Source organism: Ooceraea biroi, chromosome 9, assembly GCF_003672135.1.
Source record: "Ooceraea biroi isolate clonal line C1 chromosome 9, Obir_v5.4, whole genome shotgun sequence".
Lineage (NCBI taxonomy): Eukaryota > Metazoa > Arthropoda > Insecta > Hymenoptera > Formicidae > Ooceraea > Ooceraea biroi.
In genome coordinates this window covers 505274-526694 of record NC_039514.1, presented here as the reverse complement: position 1 = coordinate 526694, position 21421 = coordinate 505274, and the positions used below count along the sequence as shown (strand labels likewise).

Below are 21421 nucleotides of genomic sequence, written 5' to 3'. Positions count from 1 at the left end.
TATATATATATATATATATATATCAGCAACAATAAACAAGGAATCCGTTCGTGCTAAGAATGCAATTCAAACATCCACGCATACTACCGTTATACCGAAAATCATTGCACATGTAAAACCTTTGCACATGATGATCCTCAACGGAAACGTTGTTGTACGCGTAGCAACATTTCCATTGGATTTCTTTTTAAATTCTCTCGTTATGTATATGCAATGTACACACGCGTACACATTCCTATCATCCTTTTTCTATTAATCGTGAATAACGACATTGCCACAATGTGACTGCTCAAAAACATTTTACACGCTACATAGATCGGTTCATGCTGTAAATTGTGTACAATCGTGGCACAAGAAAAGAGATAACTACGTTCGTTTATATTCCCAGTCGAGTACAAATGACAATGTCCTTATTTTACACCTTCCCCCCCCCCCCGCATAATTAAGCTAACAAATGTCCGACGATAGAAATTTGAAATTGTCTATCTACGCGATCTAACATCAAGAATATATTTGATGGAAAAAGGAACGCTTGCAAAGTATGATAAAAAATACAACAGCACTCCGTGCGTACTTGCACCAGTGCACGTAGCAGCGTGCACGCAGGATGCGCCTACGCCGGATAGCTGCCGTTCAATTCTTACTCCTGTACACCGATGCAGAAATTTTCATTGCAACTTTTCTTTACCCCGATGTGTTCCCTTCTTGTATCCGGTTCAGTTAAAAAATCAACGTAGAACGGAACTACGTACTACTTTCCCGAGGATTATTGAACATGCATACAATAGTTGAAATGTGTTCAGAAGATATGAAGATGCTAATGTAATCTTACTTGTAACGTCTCGCGTGTTGTAAGATCAAAATGTCTCAAATGGCTCTTATCTTATATCTCTCAAAGTTCACACGTTAAAAAAGAAAGTATATAATACACTGGATGTTACACATACGAATATAATAGTATGAAGGATGGCAATTTGTTTTTAAAAAATACCGTTTGTGTATATGCAGCGCGTATGTGCAATACTGTGTGATGAACAGTGTATGTTACACTAGGAATGTAACGTAACGTATAAAAAAATGTTATATCGTATGCTGGTCGTCGTCAAACAGTAATACATGAAATCAATTGCTGACAAAGTTGACTGTATTGCAATTGGTCCCCGCTAATTCTACGCATCTTTATCCCCTTCACTTCCTTCTCCTCGGACTCGCATACTCTCAGTTCGATTTGCACACCACCCGGATATTCTAAGCTGAGCCCGCTGCCGTCCACTTCCTCCCTCGAAAATATGAAGCCCTTCGGCGGCGCCCTCGCGTCTATTATTTGCTTCACGCGCCCTAATATAGCTTCGGAATTTAATCTGCTCGACTCGTCGGACAAAGTGACCTCGACCTCGGTAGGTACTGTATTAAGCGGCCTACCGATACCGCGTGTGATACTAGGTCTCGAAGGATCGCACGGCTCTGAAATGATAAAGCTCGGAAGAGTGTTGTAATGAGGTAATGCGTCTTCGAGTGAATCGGGCGATGGTGACGGAGAAGGTGAGCAACTAATTAACGTTACTTGACCTCCGAGAACATCCGTGACGGAAATCTGTGGCGGTACCTATAAGCAAATTTCGAAGTTCGATATTAATCACTTCAAGCAAAACGCACTCGTACACCAATCGCGTATCTCATGATTGTATCGGACAACATCATTCACGATACTTTGGATAAAAAATCAGAGTTGCATATAAAATTATTTTTTCGACATGTCTGTAACGAAATCTGTGAAATGGATCAAGATCCATCTGCTAGGTACATAGATCGGGAATTGAAGCGTGATTTTTAATATATGCGCGTGCTTGAACGAGCAGTATTACGTACCCTTGGTATCTCTACAGGATGTTCCTCTTGTATCATGTCCAACGCTGGGCTATTACTGGGCGAGTAACTCACTGGGGTAGTAGCAGGTGATCTATGATGCCTAAGTGGACTTAAATCTAAAGGTGTTGCAGGTGGCTGCGCTGGCGTACCGTGCACAATACTACCCTGTACTACTGGCGCCGTAGTCAAACCGCTCAGACCTGTCGTGGACGAATAAAAAATTAAGAAGCTCAATAGAGAGAACACGATACAAGATTGCAATATGGGAAACTTATTTTTATATTTTACAAGACGCGATTTTCGTGCTGCTTAAATGTATAGCAGCGAGAAACAGTTGTAGCGACACACGCATTGCAATAGTTTAACGTTTTAATTAGTAAAACACTTTGTAGACAGAATTAATACCTTGCGTAATCGCTGCTACACCTCTTTCGTGTACAGGAGATCCCGGGATACTTGCCGGGCTGTGAGAAGGAGACGCTAATCTCTGTAACTGCTGGTATTCTTGCTGAAGAGTTGAAATACCTGGTCCAGGGGCTCCCGAGCCCTCCGAGGCTCGGCGAACGGGTGAGTATCTTTCAGTTGCTACGTGGCTGCTTGGTTCCTTGTACGAGTCTCTATTGCTTACTAAAATTAACACGGACGTTAGGAATCAATTTCAGTACGATCGAATAATGTATATGTGCGTGGCGAGACTCCGAAACTAATTTGTTTAAGTCAAGAATCTTTCATCTAACATGATTCCATTTGTATGATAAGATAAAATGGATAATATTTATTTAGACTTTATCTCAGGATATATCTCGATTTTTCTCATACAACCTCGTGCGAAGAAACATTTTCTTTCGCATTCGAATTACGAGAATATTAATATTACAAAATATTCTTCGATATTTACATGATGTGTTACATTACATTACATACTTTTTGTGCATTGATTTTTAATAATTATGTGTATGCATGTGATATGTACATGTTTTACATAGTGTAATATGCATAATGCTGTACGTAAATTGTCTTGGGAGCTGTGAGACACAGTGCACATCAAATTGAAAAAAAAACATAAATTATAGCCATTTCTAATAATATAGTTTAAACAAAATTGCATATTTTGCGGCTTGCATAAAGAAAGAAAAATCAAATTAACAAAAGATTACCAGTGCTAGTATGATATAATGAAGATTTCCTGTGATGTGGAAGTGTTGATCCTCTAAGATGAGTTGGTAACATCCGCGGTGGTAGGTATCTATTCATCCTAGCTTCTACCTCCATTACCAGCTCCGGGTTTATAACTACATGCATATTACCAACCAACGAGGCACGGGAGTGCAGTGGACACAAAAAAAACATGCAAAATTAAAAAGGAAACTAAATAAAACATTGCGTAAATGCTAAGAAAATAAGTATTTAAATATGATAGGGATAAAACATAAAGCTGTAAAAGCTTGCAAAACTTTAATCAAATAAACATTAAATCCATGTTTAACTGTAATATATTGATAGAGCCACTTTTTATGCACAGGTTGAGGCTCATAATTTCAAACATTTAATAGCACACAAAGTATTTACAGCATCTAAAACTGAACTCATCAAAAACGTATCCAATATATCCTTAATTCCTGATATGAAAAACTGAAGTAGTTATTCAAATAAGTCACATAACACAAATGTTTTTAAATATTAAAAGATTTTGTCCATTCCACGTGTGTGTTACAAAAGTTTAAATTTCATGTGCATGAGTGTTCGCGTATTCATTAAATCAAATTGATTACGACAATGTGTATATATATATATATATATATATATACACACACACACACACACAAGTGTACACATCAAATTTATGGATGTACAAATGACTAGAGCTTTTCTTTCTGCTTAAAACTAAAGTTTGTAGGCATTTCCTACACACACATACACACAGCTGTATATAAATTTTAAAAGTGTGTAAGACCTATCTTCTCCATAGAAGATAACGAAAGCTAAAAAGTGTAAAAAATAGAAAATACATCATTTTTATCCTCGTATAGGAAATAAAAGTGACAAAAGTGTCAGACAAAAGGCTATGCACGCAAGCATATGGTATTAGTGCATAATTAAAACAACTGTCAGAAGTACTCGCAGCTATTTTCTAGACGCGAGTACAGAATTCTCGACATGAATTTAGGAAAATCTTGATACTTGAACCAAGTGGTTTCGTCGACCGTTCATTACACATACTCGACAATACAGACTTGGAAGAAATATTTAAATGTAATGTATATACTTACTATTTCTGCTACTTACAGTCAGAATAATCAATACGATATACAGATATTAAGAAGCACTATAAGTCGTGCGACCCTCATCATTAATTGCAAAAAAAAGAAGAAAAAGAAACTTAAAAAATATTATTAAAAGTGCTTGGCTGCGTCATACCTGGTCGCTGCATAACAGTGCTAAGACCACTTCTTCTTCTTCTGTCGCTATTTCCACTATTACTACTACTACTGGTGTTGTTACTGGTCCCCTCTCCACTCGCAGTACTGACACTTAATGACTGGACACATTGTACTAATCCTGAACTACCACTCTGTAACTGTAAGTATATCTTTTCTTAAAAAAATTCCAAACAAGGAACAGTACATTCGCAATATGGAATAATGTAAGGTATGATTAAAAATTAATGAGATAATTTGCACATTTAGCAATTTTAAAAATTAATAATTTATAATAACTTACAGGTTGCAATTGTTCCCTGCTACCGGGCTGGCTCCAGCCACCTTCTTCATCGTTATTAACGTTATTATTGTGTTGTTGATGAAATATATGAAGATTTGCTCCACCATCCGAAGCTCTTCTACCAAAACCACCAGCTGTAAGCACACGTAATATGTAATAATCTAATTTAACCTATTTCTCTTTTCTGTATGTGACGTGCAACAAATCACACATTATATTACAAATAAATGAGCTGAAAATACGTTATAAGAGAGAGAGAGAAAAAAACTTACTGGCCATTACAGGAGGTGGCTTCAACAAGTGCTGATCTTTTATTTGGAAATTTTGAGGCGGCTGGTGTTGTACTAAGGGAAGATTTAGTGGTAAATTCGTATGTGGTAAAACTTGGGGATCCAAGTTGCACTGGAGGATAGGAAGAGGCCGTAAAGTCTGGTATCCCGACATGTGATTATAAGGATATGACGTAGGAGGTTGATGTGTTGTATCACCAGGTCCAACCGTGTGCCTCCTTGTTGTGTGGTAAGGTGTCCCAGACGCCAAATGAAGACCACTTTTCTCTTCCGTTTCCGCTTCTATTTCACCAAACTGCCAGAGAAGAAAATAACTCTATTACGTGTACAATACTGTATATAATTTTCTAAATTAATTTTCTATGTCGTATACATAAAAGAAAATATTTCATGAAGTTTCTGCTAAATAAGAGGAGACACGAATGAGCGAAAGATAATATTACCTTCTCCAACTGATGTGCACCATCCGGCAAATATTCGCCCGGTATACTTTGAATACTGGGTAAATTAGGCATCGTTGATTCCAATCGGTCAACAAGTAAGTTGTATATAGCTGATATATGATCAAAAGCGTTTCCTTTAATGGCTTGTAACAATGTATCCGCGCTGAGTCCAGGCAATCTCAGCATACTCTCTATCACTAATTGGTTTAATTGTGGTGGTACGCTCACATCAGGATTACACCTGGAAATATATCGAGGTGAGATGATAGAAAGGGGTGAAATGTAATAAAAGCGAAATTATTGATTTATAAATCCTGTGAATAAAGCGAACATATGTTTTGCAACATAATACGTACCCTCCAGGTTCCAGCTCGACCGCTCTGTCTCCACCCATCCACGAGTGCGATAAGATTTGTGAAATACTTAAACGTCGCTCTGGCTCCACTACCAACATGTGCCTGATCAATTTTTCACAATCTGAAGCAATAAAGACGTGATTTAACTTCGTACATGCATCGTTCTTAAATATAACGCACGTGAAACAAAAAGAAAAAATGTAGATGTACAAAAAAATTTATTATAAAAAACTTTAACAGGACAAATGCATTTAATGATCAAACAGATTGACATGCATGTATCTACCTGCAGACATAAAAAATGGTATTCTGAATTTCCCTGAGACAACTACAGATCGTAACAATTGCATTGTAGCTCCGTCAAATGGTAGAGCACCACAAACTAGTACATATAAGACAACACCAAGGCTCTGAAACATTATTTATTATATTGCATGTAGTATATCTTGCAGTTAAAATAATATAATATAAATCTATGCACACGTTATGTGTATCTCGTTAGTAAATTTTTATCAGAGGTTGCGATAAGATCAAATTTACCATTGTTCTATATTTTGATACAAAAAAATATGACTTGTATTAAAAAACAGAGATAGTAACGTACCCATACGTCAGCTCTTGGACCATCGTAAGGCTTTCCCTCAAAAATCTCAGGTGCAGCATATGGCGGTGAGCCACACCATGTATCAAGTGGCACACCAGGTGTGTATTCGTTACTAAATCCAAAATCAGCAAGTTTTATGTTATTGTCTGCATCAAGTAATAAATTTTCAGCCTGGAAAGAAGAAAAAGCTAATTATATAGATACAGCTATACGTAGTGATAATTTTCGCGCGTTGACGATTAAAGACGCAACGTTAGATTCTGATATAATGCCAGACCTTAAGATCTCGATGAACCACCCTCTGTTGATGCAGGTAACGAACAGCAAGTACGATCTGACGGAAAATTCTTCGTGCCTCTGGTTCTAGCATTCTACCGTTACGAACAAGGTGATCAAATATTTCGCCGCCAGAAGCGTACTCTGTCACCAAATATATCATCTTCTCCGTCTCCATTACTTCGTACAGTCTTATGATGTGTGGATGTCGTATCCTTTTCATTATGTGCACTTCACGAAAAATTTTTGCTAAGTTTTCCTCATTCAGTTTAATTTTATCTATTATTTTTATAGCAACCTACAACAAATTTATAAGCGTGTATCAATTCAACGAAAAGTTTAAAAAGACAATTGTTGCTAAACAACTATATTTCCTGTATGTTAAATTTCACAACTGTATTCCACATCAATAGCAGTTTTAATTTTAGCATTTTATATGTATATATATTTTCTTAACTCATACATACAAGAGATTATATACATATATACATATAGCCACATATTTATATATATATATAAAATGTTAATGTAAATAAATGACTGCCATTGATATTATTTGAATGATACATTTAAAGCTAAGTGTATTAGCAAATTAGAGATTAAGACAGTGATGATAACGTTAAGCAAATACTTCTCAAAAAAATGCAGTTGATTAGGAGCATTTAATGTATAGGCATTTCTCATATATGCATTATTACCTTTATGATCATCTATATTCTTTTTTTTTAATGGCATATTTTGATAGAAGAGAAAATTCTGAATATCTAATATCAAGTTTACGAATACTGCAAGTCAGCCCAAGATAAAAAGAAAATATCTTTCCTGCTCCAACACTCTACTGTCACACTTGCGTCATTTGGAGTGTCTAATACGCAATTATTAATAGCAAGATTCAAGAAATTTATATGAACTACATATTGTAAAAAATGCAACACTAGCCTTTCTTTACACTGACAAATTGAAACGTATTTTTGAAAAATGTCAATTACTCAAGTGTGGCAACGAAGTACAATCACAACGGAATAATTGTACTTCGCACAATTAAATACTGAGGGCATAAAACTGAGGAAAAAGCGTTCGCACATCTATCCAGAAGATATTAACGACAAAATGACGGATTTCGTGTTTGCAACTGAAAGGTTTCCACAGCGTCTTCTACCTTGGATTTTGTTACGAGGTGGGTGGCCATTTTAACTACGGCGAAATTTCCCTTGCCGATAGTCTTTTCCAGCTCGTAATAACCGACACGTATAAGTTTGTTGACAGAACATTCCTGGGAAACCTCATTGTGCGACGTCGGTGCGGATGCCATTTTTTAATCACTTGTCTCGCTCGTGCTTGACTCGTTGCCAATTGCAATACTGGCTAGTATGATGTTACGCCCGACAGAGGAGTTATGATCGCCTCTTAAAACTGCCATCTAGTGGTAATAAAAAAAATGAGAGATTCACGTTGGCGTTTTGCTGATGTGCTAAAGGGACGGTCCTCTTAACGTTACAAATGCTTTAACACACTTTCTATCTTTCTTTTTATTTGAAAGAAAAAAAACCTCTGGGAAGTTAGCCGGGCAACTTTTACTTTTTTAATTTTTGACTTTACGAATCGTTTGTTGGTCGTTTGTTGATCATTGTTGGCCAACAAACGATTGCGCATCGATTAAGCCTATTTTGAAACAAAAATTGTAATTTACCGGCTATCTTGACATTAAAAATTATTTTCGTATTTACATAGAAAATATTGTCTAACAAATGTTTTAATTAATCTAACAATCAACAACAAACGACTAACAAACGATTCGTATAAACAAAAATGTTTAAAGTCGAAATTGTCCGGCTAACTTTATTGAGGTGACCAATAGAGTTACAGTTCTGCTAGTGATATATGTACCTTCGTAATTTTCACTATATGCGCGTACCAACCAACCTTTACATTATTGGTTCAATTGCGGGCAAGCTTTTATTGATTTAAGACCAGTTGCGCGAATTGTAGGTGGCTCTTTATCGCCGATTTTGTTCGACAATCTGTCACATAGTTTGTTAAATGAACTAATTACGCTAGTGTTGGATGAAAGTACGGTGAGTTTTTAGATGCGGAAATTAAATCCACAGGAGGTATGGGGAGCCGAAAGATGGGAGTCCGAATTAGAAACGGCCCGCGATGGTCTTCGTGGTCTTGACCGACGTATTCGTAAGATTCTCGGTCGAGATCTTCCTGATGGCGAGAGCGGTCCGTTGCAATCACCTAGGTTAGATCTCAGAAATTTTATTTTACTTTCTAAATGTATTCATGTAAAATATTGAAGAATATCTACAGCGAAGCCATGAAATTATTAAAGAAGCTTGTTACATTAAATATTTCGTGATACGTGTAATGTCCTTTGTCGCACTAGTATTTCTTATATTTTACATTATATTCATGTCGATGATATTATGTACATATTGCCTTTAATACATTTATAGCAATTATAATACATTTATGATATATTTGCACTCATTATGCTAAATGTATATTTATATTGCATTACATTGCATTTGCATTAAACATGCTATATAAATATTTATATAATTATTATAATTTATGCATTATTGCCATTTTGTACAAGTTTACTTATTTTTTAGGATAACTCAAAAGCGACCATTACAAGAAGATCGTCGACGGATCGTCACGGACTTTGTGAATAATGAAGTACCTGGAGGCAAACGACGAAACTGGCAAGGTCCCAATGTTGAACCAAAAACTGTTTTTAGTCGATTAAGCGCACGTGTTCCATCTAATGCAGATGATAGTGCTGATGAGGATGATAGTGTTATCAAGGTAATCTATTTAAAAGTAATTTCTTTTACATTTTTATATAATTAACGTTTCCTAATAAAAATAATTTTAGAATAAATTTGATATCTGACTTGCATCTTGATATTTAAGCCCGCCGTATCGTCCAGAGTAATAGCTACTCCCCGAGAAATTCCGTCTCGTCAAGAAGTTATCAGACGAGAAAGGACAGACGAGCGCAGTCGACAGAGAAACAAACGTATGTTCGGTGCACTTTTAGGGACCTTACAAAAATTCAGGCAAGAGGAAACCAAGCTCAAAGCAAAGGTAAGCTATATATCTGGATGTATTTATATTTAATTCAACATCAAATTAGACAAAGTTTCATTTATAGGAGGATAAAAAAGCGGAAGTAGAGGCTAGAGTGGAAGAAGCTAGGAGGAGAGAGAAAGAGGAACTAAGGAGGGAGAGACAGCAGTTGTTTTTGTCACGGAAGCGACAATTGGCCGAAGTACGAGCGTTAGAGGCAAAACTCGCCCGTAGTCGGCAGTTTCAAGATTGGCGTAACGGACAGTTGCCTCTGGCATCATCTATAAAGACACGTGCACAACCTTCCATTTATTATACCCCTAAGCGCAAGCATCCTCAAACTGACGCGTTATTAGAGCAATCCGCGAAAGAACTCTATGGTTGGTATTCATAAACGATTACTGTAAAATCAGTGCAAATTTGCATCTACATATTCTCTGTGCGATCACGTAATTCTCACGTTACAGAGGAAATCGAGAGAAGGGAGAAAGCACTGGTCGAAGAGCTGAGTCTAATAGAGGTTCAGGCAGGGCTGGGCAAGCATGCTCAAAATTTTGAAGGATCTGCACCTTTACATACCGTGGAGGTTCCGCGTTCAGTAGAGGAGGGTGAAGAGAATCGGGATCCCAATCCGGAGCTGAAAATCGAGATTTCGATTAACGATCCGGTTGACGATCCGGTTTCGATGCAGTCGATGATAAATGAAAATTCTGATAACGACCATGATGTGGAGAACAAGGAGGAGAAGGTGCAGCTTCACCAAGTGCAACTGGATGAGAATAACGGCTAGTATTTATTACAGTGAGGAGGGTTGTACATACCATGTACATCGGATGGTCCAATTATGTACGATGAATATATATGTATTATATACACTTATGATATATATATATATATATATATATATATATATATATATGTATATGTATGTATGTATGTATGAGTTATATATGTACGAGTCATATATCAGTATGAATTGTATATATATATAAATTATATATATGTATACGTGATGAAATTTTTCATAGTAAGTTCTAAGTACAGTTTTATGACTGAATAATAAATGTAGTAACACAAAATAAGATCAAGCGTAATTTCATCGTTACATAAAACGTGCAACGGGATTTCCTGATGATATCCTGGTGATCCACTGTTGGATATCACGTCTTGAAATCGGTAGATTAGGAAGTGAAAATATAAAATACCGTATTAATTGCGGCTTAAATTCTTTTCACAACATTTTCGTAGGTACATCTGCTTAGTCCTTGGCCGAGATCCATATATATGTTTATGTTTCTATAATAGTTTATTTTTCTGTTTATGTTGCTTACTTATGGCCATTATATTTACAATTACTATGACTTTAACATTTCTTGAATAAAACTGTAATGCTAAAATGGATATTTTGGATTAAATGGACATTTGCTTTTTCACTCCAATTTCTGTTTTCATTTTCTCCGCGTGTTTCGTTATCACTGATTGGCTACGCCATTTCGTATCCAGCCAATCACAAATTAGCCCACTCGTGCCAGTCTCTTACTTCTAGGGTCTCTAGCTTACCTTTACAGGGACTTTTCAATGATTTAGAATTCTGATCATCAGTGGCAGTGCTCACATGTGTGACTCAAGAAATGCTATTATTTTGTTAATATGAGTAAAAATGACATACCTGTCATAAAAGTTGTCACACATAACTATAGAAAATTAAATTGCGAAATTGTTAATTTATGATTAACATGTGTCCACATACAAGTGCTTCAGTCTTAACGACAGATGTGGACTTTACTTACTGATAATGTAATGATATTGAAAATTAACAGTTCTTCTCAACAATAAAAAGATAATGGAAGAGAGCGCGATGTTATGGGTGCTCTCCCTTGTTATGCTCGTTGGCTCCTGCCTGGCCGGATCGTTACCATTAGTCATTAATTTGTCAGAAGTAAGATTATTTCTCTAATGTGGAGTTATATGAGGAATATTGTATGTAAATACATTTTATGTAAAATACTTGTGTGTGTGTACGTGTTCAATATGCTTTGTGGTCATGTGCGAACAAAAAAAAATACTTAACTTTTTCTTTAGGACAAATTACAATTAGTATCCGTATTAGGAGCAGGACTCCTTGTTGGCACTGCGTTAGCAGTGATTATACCTGAAGGTATAAGAGCTTTATTCACTGGTGGTATCGAAAATGAAAAGGGGTCACATGGTATGTAATTTGCTTGCTTATTATCATACTTCATGAAATTATTATTGTTAAATAATGTTATTTCTTTGACAGATGATCTGCATTCTTTAATCGGAATTAGTTTAGTACTCGGTTTTGTATTTATGCTTCTCATTGATCAGTGCTCAGCGAGAAGAAGCGGTGGGAAGCAAAAGAGTGTTACAGCAACTTTGGGTCTTGTGGTACACGCAGCGGTCGATGGAGTTGCGTTAGGAGCTGCTGCTACTACAGCCCAGGCCGACGTTGAAGTGATAGTTTTCTTGGCAATAATGTTACACAAGGTAAATTTTCATTCAAATCTGATAATAAAATATTAATGGAAAGCATAATATCAGTTATGCATTGCATGTGATGTATGTTTTCATACCATTAAGCAATATATCGTTTCTTACAGGCACCAGCTGCATTTGGACTTGTATCATTTCTTCTTCACGAAGGTGTAGATAGAAAGAGGATAAGTAGGCATTTATTAATTTTCTCCCTTGCCGCACCGTGTCTCGCTCTCGTGACATATTTTGGGATTGGGAAGGTAAGTAAAACAAGATATTTACCATAATTATTTTTATAACAGATGCTTGTAAATATTTATTTATAATTTAAAATAATATTTCTAACTAAATATAAATTTATAAATTTTGCAGGAAGGTAAAGAAACTCTGAGTAATGTCAATGCGACCGGTTTGGCTATGTTATTTAGTGCTGGAACATTCCTTTACGTAGCTACTGTGCACGTTCTGCCGGAATTAATGACAAGACACAGTAATTACTCGCATTTACCTAGCGTCGAGGGTACGGCGTTATCTGCGACCGGGCTTAAGGTTAAAGAAATATTATTTTTAGTAATAGGATCATTTTTACCTGCATTAATTACAACTGGACACCATCATTGACTAATATAAGCATCATATGTACGAAAAAAAGACTTTTAACGCATCTGTAATATTTATATAACAATTATTCTGTATCCTAATTTGTAAAGTTCCATTTGTAAAGTTCCATTTTTAAAAGGTATTTTATAATTATTTCGAGAGTAAAGAATATTATAAAGAATTTATATGCCAGACGGGGAGAATACGAGAATCATTAGTGGATATATATTATTTAACAAGATTGAAGTATATTTTTTTACGAAATTTATAAAGTAAGTGTAATATGTGTGAGTATATATGCGATAGCTCCTGTGCAAAAGAAGGATCTGTTGATAAAATGTCCAGACGTTTCAGAAATGTCAATACAACACTTTATAACTTGCACTGTCTTACGTTAAATTGTACCATATGTGTAATTACAGTCATTGTGACATTATCATAATGATACATGACTTAGACGTAAGAACAATTAGTACCAAGTACACGAGTTCCTTCATGGCCTATCTTGAATAGAGTTTATGTAACTTCTTTATATAGTTCTAGTTAACAGACTGCCCTGTTGAACTTATAACTAATCGCTAGTGTGTGTTAATTATGAAGTGTGCTAGATAAAGGCAGACATCAACCGTGTTAAGGAATATATTCCTACTACTGATTCTCTTCTGCATTTACCTTACAGACAACCTATGTTTGTAGTTGTCGCGCGCGCGCACACACGCACACGTATGCGCACATTATATATTTTTAATTAGTAATTTTTTAATTAACATAAATTGCGTACATATAATTATGAGAGATATCGTGAGACATATCATGAGATGTATATATATGAACATCTATGGATCTGAAAATATGTCTAGTATTAAATAAATTTTTAAAGGGGATACGTTCGAAGTAACGAACATGAACAGAGGGCCTTGTAACTCAAGTATATAAAGCAATTGTAAATGAACTAAGCAATTTTTACGTATCTTTGTACACTTAATTAAAAGTTTACCTCGAAGAGAAAAAGAAATGGAAGTGATGTGCCTGTTGAAATAAAATTCTCTGTTTTTCATAAGGTTTTGAAAGGTGGTAGCCGAGATAAATCTGCAGTGTCATCGAGCAAAGAATATTTCCATAACTGCTGTTTTGCTCTTTCTCGTGAAGAATTTGTCCGTGTTCCTACTAATCCCATGTGACAGTCTCTTGACATTTCCCTCGCCACTTTTTTCCTATCTCGTTCGTCTGAGCTAACACCTTCCATGGCATCCCATCGGGCCGTTTAACCACATTTGACGTCCCCCCGACATTTAATTAAGCGTTGACCGTTCACGAACGTAAACGATACGGCTTATTGAGTGCATGAAAACGACATCGGTCCCCATCGCACGCCACCGCATCGTTAACGCGAAACCGCTACAATTACCTGTGTACAACGTAATTACCCTACTTTGCACCCTGTAAAAATGGGTTAATTAAAAGAAATCGATACGCTATTTCGTAAATTATGAAAAGTGATATAAAAGGCATCAAAGTGGCACACACGGCGCCTCCCGAAGAAGGAACGGCTGTGTGAAAAAACGTTGCGTTAACGCACTACCAAAGGCAACAAATTAGAAATATACAAATTACAAGCTTCCAATTCCCGCGCGTTGGGAATTAATTTGCGAATATAATGAGTAAGTATTAGAGAATATTCCATATATTTATACAATTTCAGGATGCATACTCTCGACATTTCTTTTAATCCTGTTTTTGCAAATTAGATTTTAGCTGACGGAAGTTGCAATTACATCATCAAAGGAAACGAGGGCTGTGTTGGCGTTGAGCGTGTCGATCGCATCTCCAGTGCACGATCAATCCCGTCAGACTCTACCAAGGAACAGGGTCACGGCGCGTCTTCAAGGTGGCTTGGCAATTACGTCGATCCACCTCGCAAGAGTGCGCCTAGGCAGGATCGAGCGTTATCGAACTGTCCGCCGCACGGAACGCGTTAATTGCGCATTCTGTGGGCAAGGTAAATTAGCACGCTGCAGATACGACCTAATCACACCGATTAGGTCTCTCTCGAGCCGTCTGGTTCAGTCATTATTTCCAACGACTTCCTCTCTTCTTCTTGTCTGCACGATTACGTGTCATCGTCACGTATTATCTCGTTCTGAATGCTAAGAGGAAGAAGAAAAGGGGGGAGAGAGAAGTGGAATCAGGGTCATAACCGAAGAATCCTTGATGACGGCGCATATTCGGAAACTGTAAATGACGCTGGAAATTAATTACGAAAGAAGGATAGAGTTAACGATTATTATTAGAGAGAGCGAGATCAGAGGATCATATGCCGAAGTATCAATCGGTGTTTCAGAAAAGCAACGAGGAACAATGTCCAGAGACAATGTTCAAAGTTGAAACCTCCAGAGGACTCGAAACCACGGAGTGCACATCCGGAGGCTGCGAGTGCAGCAGGGTGAGGGTGACGACAAGCGGGGCGAGGGTCGACTCTGGCTGCAGAGGGAGCCTAAGGACCAGGAGTTTGCGCGAACAGATCAATACGGTTGCCCCCCCCCCGCACGTGGACATGTCTCTCTCTCGTTCGTTCTGTTCTCTCCCTCTCTCTTTCCATTTTTGTTCTATGTTACACTTCTCTCTCCTTTGTGCACATCCTTGCATTTTATTTCTGTTCTTCAGGTAATCAGGTATTCTCATCAGTGCATTTAACGTGAAATTAATACATCAACTATTTTCTTCTCAATTGTATATCTTTTCTCTAGTAGGATTATTATAAATTATTTTAATTCAGTTACGCGTTAATACAAGTTACACATTCTTTTGTGTGTGTGTGTATTTTTTATATTTTCTTTATAACAAACTTATGGTAACTATCGTATATATAAAAGAAGGTCTTTTGTATTCCAAGTAAATAGCTCCATTTTGTTATCTATCTATTTATCTTTCTCTTCTACGTCTCCTGACCTCTGATTTTGTCATTTTTTTCCCTCCCGTGATTCTCTTTATATTCTTTTTATCAAGCTCATGTCCTTCATTTTTCCTATTAGCATTGTCACTCGATTAGCTCTCTCGAAGGCTCCCACCTCGAGCAAACATCTCGCTTGGTTCTATACACGCGATATATACCCCTCGTCTTATTTTCGCTGGACGTGAAATGTTTACTTTTTTCGTTTCCGAGAAATTTAGAGTTTTCGGGAGTTCACCTACTAGTAGTAGTCAGTTTGTCGCCTCGTAGCATTGACACTGTATCATCCGTCACAGAGAAACATTGACCCGCTCCGCGTGACTGTCTTTCTCTGCGTTTGCCAATTTTCCTGCCATCGCTTTTCATCCTTATCCTCCTTCGTTTTTCCTTATGGGTCGTAGATCCCATTTCGCTCCGACGCAAGCTCTATACTTCCATCTCACTCGATCTCCCCTCTTATCAACTTGTCTCTAGTTGGATCAGTCTTTCCGCTCTCTCGCTCTCTCGCTCTTCATTCGTATATAAGGTGTCCGCGAATTATTATTATTCAAATGTTTTTGTCTATCCTTTTCTATATTAAATATCTCTGTAATTAATTCTTGAATTAAAAAAAACAACAGATAAAGTATTGCTTTGCATAATAGTTCTATATTTTAACAGTGTTTGTCAAAGTATGGATAGGAAATCCGACATCCTAGAAAACAGTATCTAATCATTAAAAGTACCAACTAAACTCTGTGCAAAATATTAAAACAATATTTAAAAATTTTTAGAATTAGGCTGTCATATTTCTATTCATATCTCACCGATTAATGAAACAACTTTATCCATTTCTACCATTTAAATATTACGCAAGCTGGAAAAAAGATATCAAAACTTTCCACTTTTTAGATTCAATCTTCTCGGAGATGAAGCCCGGCATGAAGGAAAGTCGCTCTGGACCTTCGACACGTTTTTTCACGCAGAACCGTCCGCCTCCAGTGGTATCACCGATAATGGACCACCGTGTATATCCGTATCTTGCGCGCGCGCTACCCCCAACGAGGTGGTGGCGGTCCAGCGTGTCAGCCGTGCGGGATGCTGAGGTCGCAGGATAGATTCAGTCGTACTGCCTGGCTCCTCTCTGTCGCGCGGCTGACGTGCCCGATCGGCGAGCGTGCAGGTTGTACCCGCGTGCTGCGGAACGAGGCGTCGATTTCCTCCCTCGGCGAGCACCTCCGTCACGGTGTGCGGCCGCAGAGAGGAAATAAGAACGGCAGAGCGCGGAGACGCGAGAGATGGGTACAGCCGCGTAAGAGGCGTGCGTCGCATGATCTCGCTGGGGTAGCCGGTAAGTAGTGCGACTCCGAATTTTCATCTCCCCCCCCCTCTCGCTCTTTCTCTCTCTGTCACCCTCACTCATTGTGGTTATTTTGTATTCTGTTATGCATTTATCGCTTTGTCCGTACTTCGATTTGAGTTTTTCTTTATCCGCGCATACAGAGACCACATAATAAATTAATCCCTGTTTCTCTTTCTCCCACTTTGTTGCGAGTGCAAATTGGAGAATACTGAAAAGGGTGCACAAAGAAAGTCAATAATGCGACTTGAAGATTTACGAGCTTCTATTCTCTCTTTTTCTCTCTCACTCTCTCTCTTCTCGTTTGTCAAACTCTTATCGTCGTTTATATTTTAACACTGTCTCGTCGCTCGCTTGTTAATTACTGTATCGTGAACTTTTAATCAGAAATGGAGATGCTATAGATATGAAGTATATCATTTTATTTCAGTAATCGTTCAATATTCGTTTTTTTTAGCAGATGAGTGACAAGATTAATCTTGAGTGTCTGTCCACTTGAAAGTATCGAGTATCCACTTTGAAATCTGAGCTCATCAGTTTCAATCTGTAATCTTTAAATTGTGCGATATATAGATTTATACGATAATTTATCGTACCGCTGTTCTTTTATTCATGTACTTTATTAGGGGAACACGTGACGAATTTCGTGCTAAACCATCAAAGATTCCAAATTGCGACGCGCACAATGATCGTATCGAAAGAGCACAATACAAAATGCTTCTCATTTGTCTTGAGAAATAGAATCGAAAAGTAAAACGCAGATCGATTCGCGGTCGCTTTGTGTTTACGAGAGAAACAAGTTGAAACTGGCTTGAAAAGTTGGCAGCGAACTGGTCGAACGGTCTAGTCCTCGTTTCGTTCAAAGATAAACCGAGTGTTCTGATTTTATTCGTGCCGGGAGCCCGGGAGCGAGCCAAGTGATTTTCGTTTCTCGCCTGCTTTCGTCATCTCGAAATTCACGGAATTTTACTAGCAACTTTCGGCCGCACGGTTTCTCAACCCTGGTGCAATATGTTTATACTAACGCAGTTTCTTCCTCAGCTTCGAGCTTGCCTGCTTCCCATTTTTCAATATATGACGATATTATATAGTTGCATCGCACGTGCCGTGCATACAAGGTTCACGTATATTTTCGCATTTAATGCAACTTTCGTGGAGGCGAATTTTGAATATTCTCACAACGTGGATGTCGCTAATCGAGAAAAATACGAATCTACAGAAAAAGCAGGCGACGCACTAACGTTTGCACGCAAGAGTTTGATAGTGATTGAACGTTTCATTCATTATTTTTAACTTCTTTAAGTCGATACTAATCCTTTCTGCTCCTTGTTGCTTCTCATTGCACCGCTAAAAATATCCTGTTTAGATTTCCATCCGGTTTTACGTCGGCCACCTTTTATATCCCTGTCAAGAGGCTCTTCTCCCATGGCATAGTAAATATAATCTCGCTCTTCCTACGTTCTCTCTGCTCTTCTCTTTTCCCCCTCTCAGAGCCGAAGCCCTTAGCAGTGATATTCGTAATTGGGAATATCCTGTTGAAACATTCTTCTGCGATTGGTGAGCCTTGGAAGATGCTCTCGCATAAAATTATCGTCGGTCGCGCCTCTCGTACCCTTCACCTCGCTTAGCCTCACCCTTTGAGGGCTGCTTACCCTTCATCACGATCAAGCGCATATTAGCTTGTTTCCCTATTTTTGCATCGGTGAGATAATGAGATTACAGGCGTGAGTACATTATTGGCAAAAAAAGTACTTCCTATCTCGAGGAAGCAAATCTGTGCGTTTGAAAAAGATATTTAGATTCAATTAATTTTGTTCTTTTTATCGAGATTTCAATGAAATGCCAATTTTTTTCCTTATTTTGTTTGTTCCGTTATATTGCACGCTATTATGTTGAAGCTTAAGTAAAAATGTTGTTAAAATCAAACTTGAAATTAAGCCAAGAGCATATTGTTGTTCATGATTTATCTTTGTCTGCGAAAAGCTTCATTCGCAGAAAGCTTTACATTTGATTGCGAAAATTCTTCAATATTTTAACTGAGTTGATATAAATTCTAAGTTGCTAAGGAATATATATATATCTTCAAGTGTGCGACTACCCTTTTTCTTAACGTCTTCTTCGTGTATCCGTGCAGTCCGTCGCTGCAATCGGGCGTGTTTATTGATTATTGAAGTTTAAGTATATACCCGCGCGTATGTATTTCTGCGTAGCGCGGATATTAAGTAGATCATCAATGTACGTAAAATGCGCGGTTGTTCTCCAAAACTGTTGTCCACATACATGTAGCACGTTCGTAAAAGCATCGGCGCGTCAAAAGAGACGTGCCGATAGTTCTCCAACTTTGAGCAACGGGGAACAAATGGTCTCATATACGCGCGTGTAGGATGGATCATTTAAATAATGCCATCCAAGAGGCGTTTTATACGTTTCAACCCTGGCAAAAGCGTCCCACACTCTTCAGTTCAACGGCGATCGCGCCGAAGTTGAGAATTTTTTACAATAATCGTTTCGCGATGACCTCGTACTTCAAATTCGCCACTTCGCGCCAGGGATAGCTTCTGCAAATATCTCTCAAATGCGGGCACGTTTTTTGCAGCCAGTTCGTTTCTGGGCACGTACGTGCACGTGGCGAGCTCTTACACGTACATACGTATGTATGTGTACGTGTACGTCGATTCGTACGTCAGATACGTCGGATCTCCCGATCCGGATGGCACGGTCTCTCGCGCGGATTAATAATGCAATTCGTTTTGGAATTCGCAGGACTCAGCGCTGAACTTTGACGGCTCGGCACGGCGCAGCGCGCCGTTTTTGGATCGTGACCCTACAACCCATCCCGCCCGATATCTGGGGCACACTTGAATTTTAAACCGCGTTACAATTGCCGTCACGCTCGATTAGCTTCCCCGTGTAGAGTCCGCCTCCGTACGCGAAATGCTCACTACAATAAATGTCACTGGTATATGCCATCGGTCACCGCTGAAGCTATCGCTGAACGAGCTGCTGAGCTCGGAAAACAGCACGTTGGTCACAATTTTTAGTTTTCAAACGGGAAAGATTTAAAGATCACCAATTAGCTTGTCAATATAATTTCGCGCGTTCAGGGATATCGCATCAAAAGGGCCCTTTCACTTCACTCAACTCGATAGAAACATTAACACTCGAAATTATTATTCGCTTTATTTCTTTGTACACTGTTCGCAAGACCGACGAATATCGGGATGATAATAGTTTGTAAATCGTCATACGGAAACGCGATACGCGTCGAACTTTCAAAGCATTCGTGCGAAGCTTGCAACCATATACGTTTATGCGTACTACGAATAAATGACGTTTCTCATGTGATGAGAGAAAATCAATACGATCGGTATGAAGTATAGTTTTCTGCATGAAATGTCAATCGCAAAATTACGTTGCAATTGATCTTTCTACGTTCTGGATAACGAACGATGTACTCGAGCGCAGCACGATAATTGTTGCTTTAAATAAATTAATAAAAAATATTACCAAATATGTTAATATTTTCTTTTCTTATCAATTTTTTTCTTTATCGACATTTCATGCAATATATATGTATATATATTTATTGTATATCATAAATATTATAACAAAGAGGGAAGGAGAGAGAGAGAGAGAGAGAGGGAGAGAGTCGTAAGCGATTGCAAACAAATTAGGAATTTCTCAACAATTTTTAAAGGTGGAATTGAAATTTATGTTAATATTGTAGATAATACATTGTACGTAAATTGCTATATATGTATATGTACGTATCCAACAATATTAATAACTTAGTTTTTTGGATTTACCACCTTTCCGTCGCGATATCCACGGATATCGATTTCTAAATATACTCAAAGGCCACAGGCTTTTTGTGCCGACTAATGAGCAGAAACGTATACGCGTATACCTACGCTTATTTGCACGGAGATGTTAATTAAAGAGACGGAATAATTAATGCGGTATTGATCGTGAAGAGCACGGCTTCATATCGGATTAATCCGCACCTCTCACCGTGCCACCCCATTGTCTAAGCACCCACACAGAGTGACGCCAGAAACTGAACTTGGTAGCATGTGGTGGAGATGTAGTAGGGACTCGTGACGCACACAGATTTTTGCCGTCAATCTGCTGGCAGAATCTGCTGCGCAGGTTCTGCTAGCAGATTATAATGTAAGTCGAATGCGGACACGGATGTCTATAGATCGGTAGATCCTGTTCGAATCTGTCGCTAATCTGTCGGCAGCTTGCTAACAAATTGTTTACTGGGAGAGCTATGTCAAATCCCGTTAGCAGAATGAAATGTAAATCTGGATCAGTCAAGATTACACTGACGTTCTGATCAGTACTGTGTAAATCTAATTACTTCTAAAGCAGAAATCAAACGTTTCCTAATTATTAG

The 21421-nt window shown here is 38.0% G+C and overlaps 4 protein-coding genes across 7 annotated transcripts in view; 3 read left to right on the top strand and 1 right to left on the bottom strand.

Moving 5' to 3' along the window:
• Positions 1-982: 982 nt before the first annotated feature.
• On the bottom strand, positions 983-7951 carry LOC105276148 (serine/threonine-protein kinase SIK3). Of its 2 annotated transcripts, XM_011333531.3 has the most exons (13): positions 7719-7951; positions 6561-6857; positions 6284-6454; positions 5966-6089; positions 5680-5800; positions 5324-5564; positions 4863-5175; positions 4591-4724; positions 4288-4447; positions 3027-3161; positions 2275-2496; positions 1870-2069; positions 983-1606 (listed from the first exon to the last, which is right to left on the bottom strand). In XM_011333531.3, the coding sequence occupies exons 1-13, from the start codon at positions 7869-7871 to the stop codon at positions 1103-1105; spliced, it is 2775 nt and encodes a 924-aa protein (XP_011331833.1). In that variant the 5' UTR covers positions 7872-7951; the 3' UTR covers positions 983-1102. The 2 variants fall into 2 exon arrangements, with proteins under 2 accessions (XP_011331833.1, XP_011331834.1); XM_011333532.3 differs by lacking the exon at positions 3027-3161.
• Positions 7952-8525: 574 nt separating this feature from the next.
• Positions 8526-11038, top strand: LOC105276322 (pinin). Its single transcript, XM_026972464.1, has 5 exons — positions 8526-8804; positions 9178-9373; positions 9482-9655; positions 9723-10017; positions 10105-11038. Exons 1-5 carry the CDS (start codon positions 8647-8649, stop codon positions 10425-10427), a joined length of 1146 nt encoding a protein of 381 aa, XP_026828265.1. The 5' UTR covers positions 8526-8646; the 3' UTR covers positions 10428-11038.
• Positions 11039-11220: 182 nt separating this feature from the next.
• On the top strand, positions 11221-13685 carry LOC105276146 (zinc transporter ZIP9). The gene is made up of 5 exons (XM_011333529.3): positions 11221-11576; positions 11720-11846; positions 11919-12145; positions 12259-12393; positions 12506-13685. The coding sequence occupies exons 1-5, from the start codon at positions 11481-11483 to the stop codon at positions 12752-12754; spliced, it is 834 nt and encodes a 277-aa protein (XP_011331831.1). The 5' UTR covers positions 11221-11480; the 3' UTR covers positions 12755-13685.
• A 172-nt stretch (positions 13686-13857) lies between these two features.
• Positions 13858-21421, top strand: part of LOC105276145 (high-affinity choline transporter 1-like) — an 18565-nt gene continuing 11001 nt past the window's right edge. For 2 of the 3 annotated variants that reach the window (XM_026972462.1, XM_011333528.3), the window contains exon 1: positions 16581-17013. The gene's annotated coding sequence lies outside the window, so the exon portion shown is untranslated. Of the gene's footprint in view, positions 14395-14481; positions 14733-16574; positions 17014-21421 lie in introns of those variants that run through there. The other variant, XM_026972461.1, reaches the window with a different exon arrangement.

Coding starts and splice junctions, on each gene's coding strand:
- LOC105276146 (XM_011333529.3), top strand. CDS start 11,481: ATGGAAGAGAGCGCGATGTTATGGGTGCTCTCCCTTGTTATGCTCGTT. Junction 11,577..11,719: donor TAGTCATTAATTTGTCAGAA/GTAAGATTATTT, acceptor CTTTTTCTTTAG/GACAAATTACAATTAGTATC. Junction 12,394..12,505: donor CATATTTTGGGATTGGGAAG/GTAAGTAAAACA, acceptor TAAATTTTGCAG/GAAGGTAAAGAAACTCTGAG.
- LOC105276322 (XM_026972464.1), top strand. CDS start 8,647: ATGCGGAAATTAAATCCACAGGAGGTATGGGGAGCCGAAAGATGGGAG. Junction 9,656..9,722: donor AAACCAAGCTCAAAGCAAAG/GTAAGCTATATA, acceptor TTTCATTTATAG/GAGGATAAAAAAGCGGAAGT. Junction 10,018..10,104: donor ATCCGCGAAAGAACTCTATG/GTTGGTATTCAT, acceptor CTCACGTTACAG/AGGAAATCGAGAGAAGGGAG.
- LOC105276148 (XM_011333531.3), bottom strand. CDS start 7,871: ATGGCATCCGCACCGACGTCGCACAATGAGGTTTCCCAGGAATGTTCT. Junction 6,090..6,283: donor GTCCAAGAGCTGACGTATGG/GTACGTTACTAT, acceptor ATAATGTTTCAG/AGCCTTGGTGTTGTCTTATA. Junction 3,162..4,287: donor CACTGTTATGCAGCGACCAG/GTATGACGCAGC, acceptor ATATGCATGTAG/TTATAAACCCGGAGCTGGTA.